The sequence below is a fragment of the Hydra vulgaris genome, chromosome 06, assembly GCF_038396675.1.
Source record: "Hydra vulgaris chromosome 06, alternate assembly HydraT2T_AEP".
NCBI classification, from domain to species: domain Eukaryota; kingdom Metazoa; phylum Cnidaria; class Hydrozoa; order Anthoathecata; family Hydridae; genus Hydra; species Hydra vulgaris.
This window is the reverse complement of record NC_088925.1, coordinates 26,381,179-26,398,804: the sequence shown is the minus strand read 5'-3', so window position 1 is coordinate 26,398,804 and position 17,626 is coordinate 26,381,179. Positions and strand designations below refer to the sequence as shown.

At 29.6% G+C, this 17,626-nt stretch overlaps 1 protein-coding gene across 1 annotated transcript; it reads left to right on the top strand.

Annotated features, from left to right (window-relative positions):
• Positions 1-15,411: 15,411 nt before the first annotated feature.
• Positions 15,412-16,745, top strand: LOC100206297 (pinopsin). The gene has a single exon (XM_065798339.1). It carries the CDS (start codon positions 15,418-15,420, stop codon positions 16,357-16,359), a length of 942 nt encoding a protein of 313 aa, XP_065654411.1. The 5' UTR covers positions 15,412-15,417; the 3' UTR covers positions 16,360-16,745.
• Positions 16,746-17,626: the final 881 nt, after the last annotated feature.

Below are 17,626 nucleotides of genomic sequence, written 5' to 3'. Positions count from 1 at the left end.
GCTAAGGAGGCTATAAAAGAATTCTCTGGGGCTCCCACTGTTTTTATATGAACCTTTCTACCAAACCACCATGAACGAATCTTTTATGACTGGTTTTATAGTCGTTATCAAATACTGCTTTGCATACGCAACATTATAATATATATCATTTGCTTTTCATAGTTAGTGCTGGAAAACAAACGCGTTGCTATAATTTACCGTAATTTTTAAATGATTTAATGTTTATAAAAGTTATCACTCTTAATAAATGTGTTAAGATATAAGAGTCTTACCATAGTAGAATAAGACTAATAATCCTATTATATATTCTTATTAGGCATATTACTCCTACAAACCTAATTCTGATCCTACTTTAGTATAATGATAATTGGAAGTAATAACAGGCACAAAACGTTCATATCAGAGTTTAGCATTTATTTTCTTATACTTTCTGATAAAAGCTTTATATAAAATTACTATATTAAAAAATAAATCATATCATTTTAAATGCTATCATATCTTTTATACAAAGACAGAAATGCTAAAATCAATTCATGGAAATAAATATTCACGTTTCAAAGTAGAAAGTATGAAAAAAAAAAGAATAACTGCTTTTAGTCAAACATAAACTTGCAGCTGCCATTTTTATTGTTGATAAAAAAAAAAGAAGAGCGAAGATAAACTTAAGCTGTGGAATACAGCCTTAAGCCGTTTAATAAACGTAAAGTTTATTTGTCCAAGTCAAAAAAGAATTAGATCTTTGATGGATTTTCGCAAAAATTTTGATTTTATTTAACTAGAAAATATTTTATGATTTTATCACCGATTTCCCAACTGCCCCAACTCGTGTCAAGGAAATTCCCAACTTTTCTATATTTTAGATTCTGGGAGGGGGAGACTCCCCCTCCTACCCCCTCCAAGGCGACGCCCCTGCTTATGACAATATATTACATATCATAATATTTGATTTTATTTTAAAAGTAAGTAAATGTTTTTAGAGGAGCCCAAATATGCTTTATAAAATAAAGTATAAATGATTGGAGATCCTCAAAAAACATTTACTTACTTTTAAAATAAAATAAAATATTATGATATTATGTAATATATTGTCATAACTTTTATATATATATATATATATATATATATATATATATATATATATATATATATATATATATATATATATATATATATATATATATATTATATTGTTTATTTTATATAAAATAAACATTACAATATATAATAATAATATAAATAATTATAAATGATTTGGTACCTCAAAAACCATTCACTTACTTTTAGAATAAAATAAGATATATATGCCACTACAATTCGTTTTGCTATAAAAGATTTCTTATCATTCTTTAATGAATTCTAATAAAATTATAATAAACAGAAATCAATAAAAATTAATAAGGAAACTGACATTTGTTAAAAAGTTTAAGATTTTTATCTTTATTTGTTTTTTAGTTCTTTACTAACTCATTAAGATTTTATTTTAAAATTCTTTATAAAAATAACGCATGCGCAAACTCATTTTTTTTTTCAATTAAACACATGGTTTAAGTCTCGTGCAAGATTGGCATGATCGGCACAGTCGGCCTATCGTAAAACGAACTTGGCGAACCATCGGAATATGAACGGCATCATTGGCACAGTGGTACCGGTCATCAGCCAATGAATCCCATGCATGAACCAAGCATGGAGAGTTTGCTGGGAAAATTACTGGGTTTACTAGTCCCACGGGATCGAGAAAACTTGCTGTAAAACTAAGCACGTCTCTTTTTGTTGGAAAAAGAACGACAACCTTAAATAATTCAAAAAACGAAAAAACAAACAAATCTAATTTCTTGTTCCATGTTAAACCTAACACTTTAGTAATATTTTGACTCTGAAAGTTCGTTTAATTTATTAACTTATCCAACTCGACCGTATTGGATTCAAATTCTCTAAAATTAAAACCAGCTTCACTTCCCAGTGGGCACAGTACGTTTTTAAACGTTTTTTAGACGTTTTTATAAGGTTTAAACCTAATAAAAACGTCCAAAGAGCGTTTTAAAAACGTACTGTGCCCACTGAGTTAGCCGGGAACAACATTTTTCATAAAACTTAAAACATTCAGTTACAGGATCAGAGCAAAAACTCAAATTTAAAAATATAACTCGACTTAAAAATATTGGATCAGAACATAAAGTGGTACTTTGGTGAAAAAAAAGTAAAAATTGAAAATTTTAAGAGAATGTTATTAAGTCATTTGAACTATGTGAAAAAAGCCTATGTAATTTGTTTTTAAAAAAACAATAAAGAAAATATCTAACTTTCCATTTTAAAATAGGCATTAGTAAACTCAGCACTCAAACTTTCATAGCAACGCCCCTAGCAACCAATTTTGAATCACTTAAAGCCTCTAAAAGTATTTTTCCTTTATAGTTTAGAATCCCAGGGTTGGCTGTTGGTAAGTCATTAAAGTACTTAACAGTATTTTAAACTGCCATGCAAAAGGTCACCAAACTGATAAATGTTTACATGAGGTTTTTATTGAATAAAATTTTATCTAAAAAATTTGGATGAAGTTGTATGTAAATCAATATTTGTTCATGTTTATAGTCAATGTTAAATGACTTTTTATTTATTATTATTATTAGTATTTAAATGACTTTTTATTGTCATTTACTTTAGTTTTAATAAGTAAAAAAAATAAAAAAAAAGAGTTTTGTTATAGTTACCTTAATAAATAAGTTAACTATAACAAAGATTTGCCGCTTTTATTGTTATTAAGTAAATTGGTTTTCATGTGCTACTCATTTCTTTTGTTATAGTTAATGATAATGAATAATACAAAAAAAGTAGAGCTATGTTGCAGCGAAAGTCTGGTCATTTGAAGGTATTTTCTGGACGCTCGTTTAAAGGTAATCAGCTAACTAGAAAACAAGAAGAATCACACGAGGTTCCTTCATCTATTTCTTCATCGGGAAAGAAAATAAAGCTATTATATTTATCAACAAGTCAACTACTATATTCTAAAATCACTGATAAATCCAATCAAAATAATATTGCATTGTCCTTGCCCACTAATGACACCGATTTGTTACCCTATGTAAATTCTCCAAACTCAACTGTGTCATTCGTTTTTTCTACTTTTTTCTACCGATATTCTTATAAATATTATTAATTTAATAGCTACATGCCCTGATTGTGAGAAGAAGACTATTAGTCTAACATTTGATGTCTTGAGAAAGCAAGGCTTATCAATACCATTATTGTTGCAATGTTTAAACTGTAATTGGTGTGCGAGCTTTCATTCGAGTAAAGAACGCAAACTGAATAGCAGTCGTGGTAGACCTCCATTTAAAGTAAATGTACGCTCTGTTATTGCAATGAGGGAAATTGGAGAAGGTCACACCGGTTTAGAAAAATTGTGTGGATATTTAAACATGCCACCTCCAATTAATGTTACTGTGTTTAATGAATTACAAAAAAGTGTAAGTAACGCATATATTGATATTGTAACGTGTTCTATGAACAATGCCTCCGCTGAATTGAGAGATTCCATATTTGCAACTGACAGAGATGAAAATGGTATTTCAAATGTAACTGTATCATGTAATGGATCTTGGCAACGAAGAGGTTATGCAATGTTAAATGGTGTTGTTACTGTAATAGCAAGAGACACAGGAAAGTGTTCAGATTATCGTGTACGATCTAAAGTTTGTAAGCCATGTCAATCTTGAGAACCAAAGAAGGGTTCTGATAAGTATGAAGAATATATTTTAACTCATGATTGCAACATCAACCATACTGGTTCTGCTGGTTTTATAGAAGCTGCTGCTTTAGTAGATTGTTTTGTTGCTTCAGAAGATAGTCGTAAGCTCCGATATACAAATACATAGGAGACAGAGACTCTAAGTCATATCCTGATATTGTAGCTAGAGATCCATACAAAGAAATAGTTGCGGAAAAATTGGAATGTGTAGGTCATACCTGAAAACGAGTTGGAGGACGATTGCGGAAACTCAAAGCAACAAATAAGCAGAAATTATCTGATGGAAAAATGTTAGGAGGTGCAGGTAGTCTTACTGAGGAATTTATAAATAAACTGCAAAATTATTTTGGTATCGCAGCTCGGCAATGGACAGTTTCTACTGTTTACCAGTTAAAAAAAGCTATTGGAACAATATTTGGTGTTTAGTATAATACAGAGGGTGTTGATTTCTTATCACGACAAGAATAAATAGTAGGATCATTAGCAAACAATGCCACCTTACATGTGAGAATATCTGGAAGATCGTTAATGTAAATTAAAAAAGAGTATAGGGCCAACGATAGAACCTTGAGGAACCCCTGAAGTTACAGAATAAGAAGAAGAGGGCTGTCCATCGAGGACAAATTTTATACTACGATTGGAAAGAAAGGATTCAATAATCTTAAAGATGTTGCCGAATAAACCATAAGAAGAAAGCTTATGGAGAAGACCAGCATGCCAAACTTTATTAAAAGATTTTGAAATGTCAAGAGCATTAACCTCTCCACCTTCATCTAATGCACGATAAAACCTATCAGTTATTACTGTTAGCAAATCAGCTGTAGAACGAGAAGATCGAAATCCATATTGATGGTTAGAAAAAAAGTTATTAGATTCAAGATGAGAAATTAAGTGTTTGTTAATTAAAAACTCAAAAACCTTGCTTATGATAGGAAGAAGACTAATGGGACGGTAGTAAGACAAATCAGATCGCTCTCCAGAATTTTTGAAGATACGGATAACAGGTGCCGCTTTCCAGCAGGCTGGAAAACAAGACTCTGATAAACACTTGTTGAGTAGTTTTGAGAGTATAGATGACAGCTCCAGAGAACACTTCTGCAAGACAATAACAGGTATGTTATCCGGGCCACAAGCTATAAAAGAGTCTAGGCAGGAAATCACTTTCGATACAGAAGCTGGAGTGATATGAATGTCAAGCAATGGATCAACCTGTTTGTTGGCAATACCAGGAAGAACGCAACTAGTGAAATCAAGAGATGATATTGATGAAAAGTTTTTAGCAAACAATTCAGCTTTGTCTTTAGGTCAGGTGACAAAGTCTGAACCATACAAGAGAGGTGGAATTACAGATTTGCTCTTATTATTGATACTATTGAAGATTATCCAGAAGTCACGAGAGCCTAATTTATGAGATGATATACGAGATTTCATGACCTGAAAATAGCGGGTTTTGGCGTTGGCGTTTTAACTTTTTTACAATTGTTTCTAGCAATAATAAACAGACGTCTGTTTTCTGGAGAATTGTTTTGCTGATAAATATGGAAGTAACGGTTTCGATTGGCAACCGCAGCAGCACAGTGTGAGGAAAACCATGGAGGAGAGTGTGGCTTGACCTAGAATTGTTGAGAGGGAACAAAAGATTCCATGCTAGCCTGAATCCACGAAGTTATGTAAGATGCACATTTGTCGACAGGAAGACGAAAGATTTCTACCCAAAGGCAATCACGAAGAATATCACGGAAAGAATCACTGTCAGCTTTACTGTAGTTGTAAGAGGTACGATAATAGGGGGATTCAGGTGATGAAGAAGAATGAGATATTAGTTTTAGAGAGATCAAACTGTGATCAGAAGCACTTAAGGGTGAATGTGGAGAAACTGAGCACTGACTAGGATCAGAAACAAGACATAAGTCGAGTAGAGAAGGTAAATATTTCGGGTTGTCAGAAAAGCGAGTTGGAAAGTTGACAATTTGAGTTAGGAATTGAGAAAGGCAAAAGTTGTGGGCTTTAATGCCTGCCGAATCACTGACACTAGAGCCAAGCTATTCAGAGTTGTGAGCATTAAAGTCACCGACAAAAACTATATAAGCTGATGGATAAAGAGAGAGTGCTTGGTCAATGTGATCAGAAATTACTACAAAAAGAGTGCAATCTTGAGATGAAGGAGAGCGATATAGAACAAAGAGAAAGGCTTTAGAGTGAAGTGGTGATAAACAAAAGCACATGAAAGAATAGTCTGTGGATTCAAATCTAGTTTCACGACAAATGGGTGAATTCTTACGAATGTAAATGCCCAGGCCAAGCATGTGGCTATTGGAGTCTTTACGAATTAAAGGAAGGTAACCATCAACACTAAGATCACAAGATGAGAGAGTTAAACTCAAATTAGTCTCACAAAGAGCAAGTAGGTCTGGTGAACATTGCAAGAGATAAGACTCAACAGTAGAAAAGTTACTTCGAAGACCACGAATATTAATGAATGATAGGTTTAGAGAACTTGGTAATGATGATGGTTTTTTGTGTTATATAGTTTTTGTGACTTTATTCATTTTTAAATTAGATTAAAGAATTTGACTCAAAGCATAGATAGTACTCAGAACACTGTTTAATAGCCCAAGCAATTGCCTCATTACTACTAAACCCTAAGTCGTAACAAAGGGCTCCAAATGTGGCCTTCGCAATGCACACCAAAAGTACAAACAGGGACACCATCCATGCGCAACATGGCACTGTTAATACTTTGATATTTTTAAGTTGTTGATCGAATCAGCCAGTTCGAGAGCTACCACAGAGTTCGGGAAACCTGACTACCAGCCGGCCTCAGAACCATAAAACTGAGTTTTAGAGCTGTACTCTCATTAGGAGATAATAGAATGAGTTGCCTAGTCATAAAAACAGAGACACAGGCAAAACCCATGCATTGAGTCAAGAAGATCCAGCAATCAACATTCTAAACTGGAAACAATTTATTAAAAATTCATCTGCGCCAGCCTAATAGATGAAGAAGGGGTGCGAGGCTCGTCAACAGATAGAATCTGTTTACCCCTCAAGTCTTTGCCTAGGAGGCCTTCTACAAGACAGTAGCCGGGTCCATTTAATATCTGCCCAAGAAGAGTATTTTTATCGAGACACCATCACTAACTAGGAGCATTTGCTTTAATTTTACTTTGTATTCGTCAAGAGTTTCAAGAGTTTTAAGTTTATTAGATAGGATTTTATTCCATACTTTGAGTCCTCTAATGGATAATGAAAACTCAGTTGCGGCAAAAAAACTTTTGGGCTGAATATAGGTGTTGTTTGAGTATCTGGTTAAGTATCTATGTTTATTTGTTTTGAATAACGAATTAAAAATGTTTAATGTTGTTCTTTTATTAACTTTATACATGAAAATTAAAAGATGAAAAAATTTATTTGGTAGACATTGAGTATATTCAGCTTTATATAATTTTTTTATATAAAGCTGAATATACTCAATCTTTTTAAATAGTTTTTTGGAGTGATTAAAATGGCCTACATTAGATATTATTCTCATTTTATGTTTTTGTTTATTAAAAAGTTTTTTAATTTTGTTTTGATTTGCGTTACACCAAGCAATGTTTGCGTAATTCAGATAACTATGAATAAAGGAGAAATATAACAATTTTAAACTAGTTTGATTTAAAAATGGCCTTGCTTTATAAAGTAGGCCTATATTTCTTGAGATTTTACTTTCAAGATAATGTGTATGATTTGTCCAAGTAACGTTTTCGTCAAGGAGTACTTCTTAAAATTTTAATAATTGTTCTCTTTTTATAAATTGATTGGCAATATAAAGTTTTGGAAGTTTTAAAGGGATTTTATCGCGTTCATGAAAGCGATGGAAAAAAGAATACTTTGTTTTATCTAAATTAATTGATAATTTATTTGCATTAAGCCATTCTGTGAGTTTTACGAGTTCCATGTTAACTGAATTAAATAACATTTTAATATCGTGACAAGCGTGAAACAAGTTTATATCACCCGCAAAAAAAATAGTGTCTAATAACTTACAAGATTTGCTTAAATCATTAATATAAGTTAAAAATAAGAGTGGTCCTAAAATTGACTCTTGTGGAACACCACATTTTATATTCATATTATCAGTTTTTCCGCAGCTAAACAAAATGTATTGATTCCTATTAGACAAATAGCTTTGAAGCCATTTAAAATTTGAGTGCTTAATCCCGTAATTTTCTAGTTTATTTAATAGAATATAATGATCAACAGTGTCAAACGATTTGCTAAGATCAGTAAATACACCTAGCGTATATTTATTTTTATCAAATGCCTGAAAAATATTTTGAACAAGATGAATAATTGCTTCATCTGTGGAGTGATTTTTTTTAAATCCAAGTTGTTTGTTATAAAGAATATTGTTATTTTCTAGTAAGGTAAATAGTCTATGGTACATAATGTATTCTAATAGTTTTGAAAGGCATGGTAGTATTGAGATTGGTATGTAATTGGAAACGTTGGTATCATCTCCAGATTTAAAGACTGGTACCACCCTTGCAAGTTTAAGTTTATCAGGAAAGATACCTTGTTCAAGAGACAAAGTAAAAACATGCATGAGCGGAGATTTTAAATAAGAAATTTTATTATTACATTACTACATGGTTGATTGTCCTCAATTTTTCCGCAAGTTTTACAATTGTTGTTTTTAACGATCTGTTGCCTTGTGCTTTTGGCAAGCAAGGCAGCAGAAGGTAAGCTGTTGTGGAGAAATCGGAAGAGAATATTTTGTGTTGGTCCATATGCGTGGGAGGTAAAATTTCTTTTCCAAATCTGGGTCCACGGCATGGTTGTTTTTTTTGAACTGTTCCAGAAAAGCTTGGCTGGCACGTCTGTCTTTTTGTTTTTTGTCACTTCAAAATAAATTTTTTTTGTTGATTTTAGGGGGATGTTAAACAGGGATCCGTGTTTATTTAAAATTTCAATTGTAGTTTTGTAGTACTGAGATATTTTATTGTCCCAGTGTTTTAGAAAAGTATTTTGCCTTAAAAAATTCCAGCTTTGGTTCAGCTTAGTAAATTTTACAAGTGAACTTGCCACCCAATACTTTGAAAAGTAGTAAGAATCGTGAGTTTTGTCCTCGTCGCATTCTTTAATTTGAAAGAGCATTTTAAGGTGGATTGCAAGACTTTGCTCCTTCGGTGATAATATTTCGAGACCCCCGCTTTGGCCGGGTTGAAATAGGTCTTTTGTCACAGATTTTTGAAAATGACTTAATGAAAACGTTCTTTTACCCAATCGGGAGTGGGCAACACGTTTGCTAGAAACCACACTTTTGACATTGCTAGCGTATTTATCGAGTTAGTCTCTCCGCTAAGTGACAAAGTACGTAGTCCCACAAGCTTGAGCTTTTTCTCTATTTTGTTATGAGCTACTTGTTAGTTATAGTTGGTAGTATTGCTCAGTCTAGTGTAAAAGGCAACGCCTAAAATTTTGAAACCGGTGTCATTGTTCCATTCTATGTTATCCAATTCTCTGTAAATTTCGGGGTAAAAACCCCCAAGAGGAAGACCCTTGGTTTTTGAGGCGTTGATCACTGAACCACTTGCTTTTTCAAATAATTTTAAGTTTTCAAAGAAATAGCGAACAAATTTTACGTCCTTAGCAAAAAATTTCGAATCGTCTGCGTACTGCTGCAGTTTTAGAGGTTTCTGTGTTCCAGGTAAAGGAAAACCCTCTATTCTTCTATCTGCTCTTATCACCAAAGTCAAAGCTTCAGCAACAAAAATGTACAGCAAAAGAGAAAGAGGGTCGCCTTATCTAACTCTCCTTTCCGTAAAAAAGGAGGTCGAAAGGAAGCCGCAATTCAGAACAGTTGCTGAAACTTAATGGAAAATAATGTTAATGAAAAATACAAAATTTTCTCCGAGATCGAACTTTTGGAGAATTTGCAGCAGAAACGCGCGATCGACTTTGTCAAATGCCGGTTCTTGATCTATTGTCAAAATGATACTAGGTAGTTTTTTAAATTCTGCGTAATCTATTAGATCACGTACTAGATGTAAATTTTAAAAAAATATTTCTACCTGAAATTCCGCAAGTTTGATTTGGTTCTATAATTTTCCCCATTACTTTTGCAATTCTTAGGGCCAGGGTTTTATTATTATTTTGTAATCAGCGCCGATCAAAGATATAGACCTTCAAATTTTGCATTTAGTAAGATCTTCTTGTTTGGGAATCAGTGAAACTATTGATTTTTTCATAGAGTGGCTGGTGTTTTTTTCTACAAAAACAATTTCGTTGGCAAGTTCATCAAACTCTTTTTCTAAAATGTGCCAAAAAATTTTGTAAAATTCAGCTTGAATTCCGTCATAGCCCGGAGATTTTCCGTTTTCAAATTTAAAAAGGGCTTCTTTTAGTTCCGCGCCAATTAGGTGAGTGTTTAAAAATTGGTTTTCATCATCACTCAAATGTTTAGTGATGTGTGACAAGACATAGTTTTGTCTTAAATTATACCTTGATGAGCTAGAAGATATTTTACAAGATATTAAAGAATGCAATTTAACTTTGGATAGCTTAGAGGTTGTTTCAGTTATTATAGGTCATGTGGTTACACAGCTTTAAAAAAAAAATTTTGTATTTGCAAAGTTTTTCTATTTGTTGCATATGGCGAGGTAGGATGCAGTTATTTTGAAAGAATTTCTCGTAGAGAAACCATTTTACAAGCAAAAATTTTTATTAACACACTAATTTGTGAAAACATTTGCCACGATACTGCTATTTTGCGAATAAGGTTTTCAATTCCTTGTGGACGATATGCTACGCAGAATATACACTTAGAATAAATTACCTCATTTTATGTAATTAACATCAAATTGCTAAAAGTTTGCGCACCTTATTGTTTGTTTTTCATAAATTAAGTTTTTGCTGAATAACATTCAATAATGTATTTTTTTCAGCCGTGTTTCACATATTTTTTCTGAAAATCATCAGGCAATGAAGTTTCTAATATTTCATATCTTAATATATAATATTCACACCTACGAAAAAAATATATTCGTTTAATTTGCGGTAGGTGTGACTAGTTTTAGTTTGACCAAAACTTGTTTTGAAAACTTACCTTTTTTAATTTTTCTCTCAAAAAAATAAGGTACCTGGCAGTGTAAATATAGTAGGCTATATCTCGAGTGATTTTTTTTTCCATAAATATTCAAATATAAATAAGTTTTATTAATAACTTGTTATATTTTAGATTTTTAAAAATTTTTGAATATTAAATTGTATTTTTGAATTACCTTTACTACTTGCCTGATGATTGTGATAACATATGAAACTCAGAGTTGCAATATTAAATATATTATAAACATTAGCATTTAGCTAATTCCTGGTACTGCGGGTAACAGTAAAATATATACTATATATATATATATATATATATCAGAGCCGGAACCAGCTTTTTTTAGTCTTTGAGATAGCTAACTTCCAAACATGGAGCAAATGCTAAACATTTATATGTTTATACTTATGTCAAATAAGGAAGCTTTGCAAAAGGTTTTGATGATTGGAGGCTGGGAACAAACGTGAGAGGAACAAATAAATGAAATATTTTTTGTACTATTCTCAACTTGACTTATATTCATCGATAAATTTTAAATTTTATAGTAAAATATTTCAGCTTTCAAAAATTATGACCATATAAAGTTTAAACCTCCCTCAATTTGAGATGGTTGTAAATTTTATAGTGTCATTATTTTTGAACGCTGAAAGATAATACTATGAAACTTAAAATTTATGGATGAATTGGGGCTTCGTTTAAATCCGTTTAATACATATATATATATAAATATATATATATATATATATATATATATATATATATATATATATATAATACATATATATATATATATATATATATATATATATATATATATATATATATATATATATATATATATATATATATATATATATATATACATATATATATATATATATATATGTATATATATATATATATATATATATATATATATATATATATATATATATATATATATATATATATATAAACTAGTAAAAAACACTTATCTAACTTTTTTCTTCAACTTTAAGTTTTACCATTGCTGGATCATCAAGAGGAGTTAGTAAATCTCAAAAAAAAATTTATTTTTACTTTTAATTATAATAATTTATAACTTCCTGTAAAATATTTTTTTTCTATAAATTGAATTTTTTTTGAGATTTTGTAACTCTTTTTGATGATCCAGCAATGGTGAAACTTAAAGTTGAAGAAAAAGGTCAGATAAGTATTTTTTACTAATTTATTATTGCTCTTTAAGAACATTGAGCTCTTTATTTGTAAAATACACTAACAAAATTTACATGACTCATACTAATCCATGAAAAAAACTGTATATTTTATATTGACTTGGTTTAATATCTGTTTTACGGATACTGCTATTAATAAAAGTTTTATTACACATAAATGTTTCTTTTGAACAGTCTTTTTAATAACATATAGGTTAAATGAACATATAAATATAAAATTAGGCAAAAATAACTTTGTAATATTTTACTAAAAATAATATTTTTTTTTTTGTCATAAACAAGTTTTTATTATCTTATTATATAAATTATTTATATTTTTAAACATTTATTTGATTGACATCATTGTAAAATTTTTTAAAGTTATCTTTGTAAAACTCTTAGTATATTATAAATATTCAATTGTAAGTTCTTCAGCAAAAAGAGACTTGGTGATAAAGACTTTTAAACTCTTCTTCTTGCTTGGGACAAATCATTATATATATATATATATATATATATATATATATATATATATATATATATATATATATATAATATATATGTTGATTGTATTTACTGCTAAACAGAAATAAATAAAGTGGGCAGGTCAATTAAACAATCCTAATTATTTAATATTAAAATAGATATATTAAAAGAATACATGTGTGCGCGCGTGCATGTTTTTGTATGTGTCTCGGTGTGTATATAAACGTTTATAGCTTCTGCTACAGTGATTCTAGCATTGCTAATTAAGACGTTTCTCATTTATACTAAGTTAAGAACAAAGAACTGGCATTGCCGCACGGTTGATCATGAATAATTTAAGACTGCACGGTAATGCAATAATGCTTACAGATTAGAAATATTTTATTTTCAATTATTGGCGGGGAGTTTACGCGAGTCTTTGTACTTGAGAAGTGTAGAGTTATATTAGAAAAAATTTAATATGCAGCATGTTATTAAGGTTTATTATTTTCATGTTAGTTTAATATAGTTTAGAATATTGTTACTATTTTTTACCGATAGTATATTGTTGGGTTAACGTTTTTTTCACTTATTTTAGACACTGCGCATACAATTTTATAAACTTGACAATTTTTAAATAACTGTCTACCACGTTCATGCAAATCGCTTTTTTGCATAATTGATCATGTTTATTTATTAAGCCTATTTATTCGTAAATAGTTGTTTGTGAACATTGTATAAGTAATAGCATTTACAACATTTTAGCAGATGGACCAACGTTTTGGTTTCCTTTTTAATAAACAAAGATTGCTTCAGACAACATAAGTTAATATAAGCGTTCAATACAATAATTAATTATAATTTATTCATAATTCATGCCAATTATTCTTTTTACTTTTACCGCTAATACAGCTTATTATATTTTTGCAATAATCAATAAACACGTAATAGTGTATTTTTATATTTTTAGATTCAATAACACAATGTTTATGTAATCTTTTAAATGTTTTGTTTTGAAAAAGTAGTTGAGAGAAGGTTACATCAAATTAGAAAGAGAAATTATTTTGATATGGCAGTATTATTTAATTTGTTTTTTATGTATTTTTAAAACAAACAACGGTATTAGTGGTGTTTGCAATAATGCAAATTTATTTTGCCTTTTTACAATTAAAAAGTGTATTTTTTGCTTTTATTAAAATCATGATTAATTTTAACCTAAACTTACTTTTAGGACTATGGGGATTAGATATCAGCATTTGTGGTATTATGGGATTTAGATCCCAGCGTTTTTGGTTTTGTGCTAAAGTATTTTACCCTAGAATATTCTTATTTTTAACACGTAATCTTAAAATAACAATAAATCAGTATAATAGTTTTTAAAAGTGAAGATATGACACATATGATCAAACTAACATCAAAGAGCGATACTAAATTCTTCTTTAAGTTTAATGGAGCGTTAAAGTTTTATTTTTGGCTTTGTTAATGAATTTGAAAAAAAAAACAAAACAACAAGTGTTTAAGTTTAGCATATGTTTTGTTTTAATGCTTTTAAATAAAATATATAATTTTTTTTTTACCTAAATACGCAGCAATAAATATTTCGAGTAACGCTCTAATATCGTTAGCTATACCCAATCGATTATAATTCTTCTATTACGGTATTATATCATAAAATGTTGCTTTGTTGCAAAATTGTTTTTTTTTTTTTTTTTACTGTTTTCATCTTAGTTTATTTCCAATTTTTGTTATTTAATTTTTGTTTAAAGTTATATATTGAGACTAGCTTTTAGAACTTTTAATACCTTGTTTTACAGAGATTTTTTGCAGCAATTTTTTAAAAATACGTAATCAATTATTTGTAAAAAAAGTTCCAGTCGTACCTCTATTGAGTACCTATGATAAAAAACACCTCATGTTTTCCAGCCCGCACATAAAATTTCACTTTCAAAAATTAAACCGTTTAGAGATAGAAAAACGTTAGTCATGATCCAAGCATAACTTTAAAATACGTTGATTTCACGGGCAGTTGTATTTGAGTTTAACATGTGTTTTATGAGATTTTAAAGTTAAATTTAAATGTCGCTTGCTGATATAACCTGTTTAACATTCATTACAGAATCTTAGTATAAAATTATACTACGCTTCCGCACCAGTGAAACCAATAATAAAAACGTAATGTCCTATTTGGGGTTCGTTAAATAGAAAGAGTTAATTTCCCAAAATTGAAGTTGTATTTATGACTCGTGGTAATACTTTTGTTTTAGGGGGTTTAAAACTCGCAACAAAAACCTAGCTTAATAACATGCTGTTGTGTTTATTCTGATTAGAACAATTTAGCAACAACTTTAACGGTAATGCTTAAAATTAGGATTTAAAGCAAATTTAAATTTGTTGTCTTAAAAGCTAACAAGGTAATAACGAACTATTTTTTCGTAAAATAGGACTTCTAATTATTTAAATGAATTACAAAAAAAAGAGACCATAAAACCACAATCAAAGATGCTGCAAAGATCTTTTAGTTTTTATCCTCAATGTCAAAGCAATAAATCTTATTCTTTTATACTTTTATTTATAACCTTTGTTTTATTTCTAAACGCTTAAAATAGCGTTTAAAGCTAATAAAAAAAGCGATGTCAATGAAAACATTGTTTTCGTTAAAAATGAGTGAGCTTTAAGTAAGCTCTCATTATACCTAAATTTTGTGCAGGCAATTTTAACGGTACCGATGATTGTAAAACCCAAAGAATTTCTATAGTTAATAAAGATTTATAATACCAACCATGATTTAAATCCATCTTGAACTATTCATAATTTAGTCACTTTTTTTCAGATCAGTTTTTTTTTTAAAGCTGGGTTAGAGATAACTTTTCGAACTTTTTCAACAGCTGTTAAAGGTATTTCAATATTTTATTTTTAGAGTGTAAATCATGACCGCATACGAAGTAGCATATAAAGTTTTTCTGTCTGTAATATTTGTTTTGTCTGTAGTGTTAAACACAACTGCCTGCTATACTATTTTGATAAAAGTAAAAAAAAAAGAGTTAGCGCATTTATTTATTCTTAGCATCTCATTTACAAATTTGATGGAATCAATAATTGGAGTACTACCCCAGATAATAACCTCAGGAAAAATTTTATCAGGAAGTAACTCATTGTGCATAGCAAGCGGTTTTGTAGTGTTTGGATTTGCAATAACAAGTATTTCCCATTTATGTATACATTCGTTAAACCGAACTGTAGCTATAATATATCCAATTCATTATTTTAAATATCGAAAACGCTTCTGGTACAGAGCAGCTTTGATATCATTGTGTTACGCTTATGGATTTATGTGGGCAAGTTTTCCTGCAATTGGTTGGTCTAAATATGACCTAGATGTTGATAAAAAACGCTGTTCATTAGATTGGAAGTTGACTCGAGCAAACTCTCTATCTTATATTTTATCAGTTCTAATATTCTGCAACATATTCCCAGGTATTCTAATAGCAATTGGGTTATTTAAAAGCAAGAAGGTAATTTATCGCCGAAGAACTCGTAGTCTCGGACAAAATGATGATAATAAAACTAATTTTTTGGAGAAACATTATTTAAAAGTATTTTCGTTGTCTAGTGCAATGTTTTTTATAACATGGACACCTTACGCTGTTGTCAGCATTTTAGCATTGCTAAAGATCGCTCCTCCTGCACTGCTGGTAACAACTTCTGCTTTGTTATCAAAATTATCCACTGTTTCTAATGTTCTTGTTAACTGCTTTATCAATAAATCATTTAAAAAACACGTGTTCAGCATAAGATTTATTCAAGATATCGTAAAAAAAGGAACAGAATTGAAAAAAACTGCCCATGTTATATTTTTATATAAGGACTAATCTCTTAGTTAATATATCGTTACTTAAGAAATAACGTAAATCCATATTAAAGCCATTTCAATACAATTTCAATGATTACATTATTTACAAGCAAAACAACGTTGATTAAACAATGGATGTGTCGTGCAAAAAATTTTTAATATTATTGGAAAAAGCGTGAAGTATATTTAACAAGACAGTTACTTTTTCATTTGTGGAATGCTAATTCAAATTGTAAATTCTTGAATTCTAATGCCACACTATTATCAGCCACGTTTTCATATTGGAATTTGAAATAATTTTTACATACTATTTGCCGATTACTGTGAAGTTAAAATGATTTGTTTTGCTTCAATATCGCAATAGATTTATTATACCAAATACATAAGCCGTTCAGAAGCCAATGTGATTAAGTCCATAAAATAAACTTTTTTTTAAATTTATAACAGTTTTTAAAAACATCATAAAAATAATCAGAAGCCTTTAAAAACAAGTACTCTTTGATATAGAAAAACACAACCAACGACAAAATCCCTTGAAAACCAGAATATATATTATTTATTTTATTAAAAGTTACCAAATGTAAAAAAGTTTCATAAAGTGAACTAAATCACATTGGCTTCCAAACGGCTCACTCGATAAAAAGTTTTAGGTTGATAAAAATTTTTTTAAAGGTAGGATTTTAAAAATTGAATAAAGCAGAATAAAAAAGAATTTTTTTTAGCTAAGTTTATCTTGTACAAAAAAATAATACTTATCTAAATTCCAAAATGAAAATGGAAGTTTTGATTATGGCACCAAAACACAAAATAATAGTCTCATAACATTTAAAAGAGTTATCAAGACGTAAGTAAGACATACTTATTACTTATTGAATATTAGTATTTAAGTAACTTTACCCTATAATGTGTGGTAACTGCATATTACCAGCGTGCATTCGATTGTGAAAAAACGTGTTTTATACTCTTAAAAGACGTTAAAAAAACATTTTTTTTGTACCAAATGTCCGCCGTTTAGATATATAATAAATTTTTTTTTTTAATGAAACATAAATACTTTAGCTTACGTTTTTCTACACTTACGTTGTTCAAAATACTACTGTTATGTTATTCAAAACCTCGATAATGCGTATGTAGAGTATGTTAGCCATAAATAAGTTTATGTCAGCCATTATTAACTCTTTTTTTATGTCTGCGATATGTCACTACTAGTGCCATGTGTTTGCTTATTTTTATCTTTGATATAAAGATAAGAATAAATGAAATTAAATTTTAAATTACCAAAATAA

Bases quoted from the DNA above. Each gene is read 5' to 3' on its own strand.
- LOC100206297 (XM_065798339.1), top strand. From the start codon at position 15,418: ATGACCGCATACGAAGTAGCATATAAAGTTTTTCTGTCTGTAATATTT.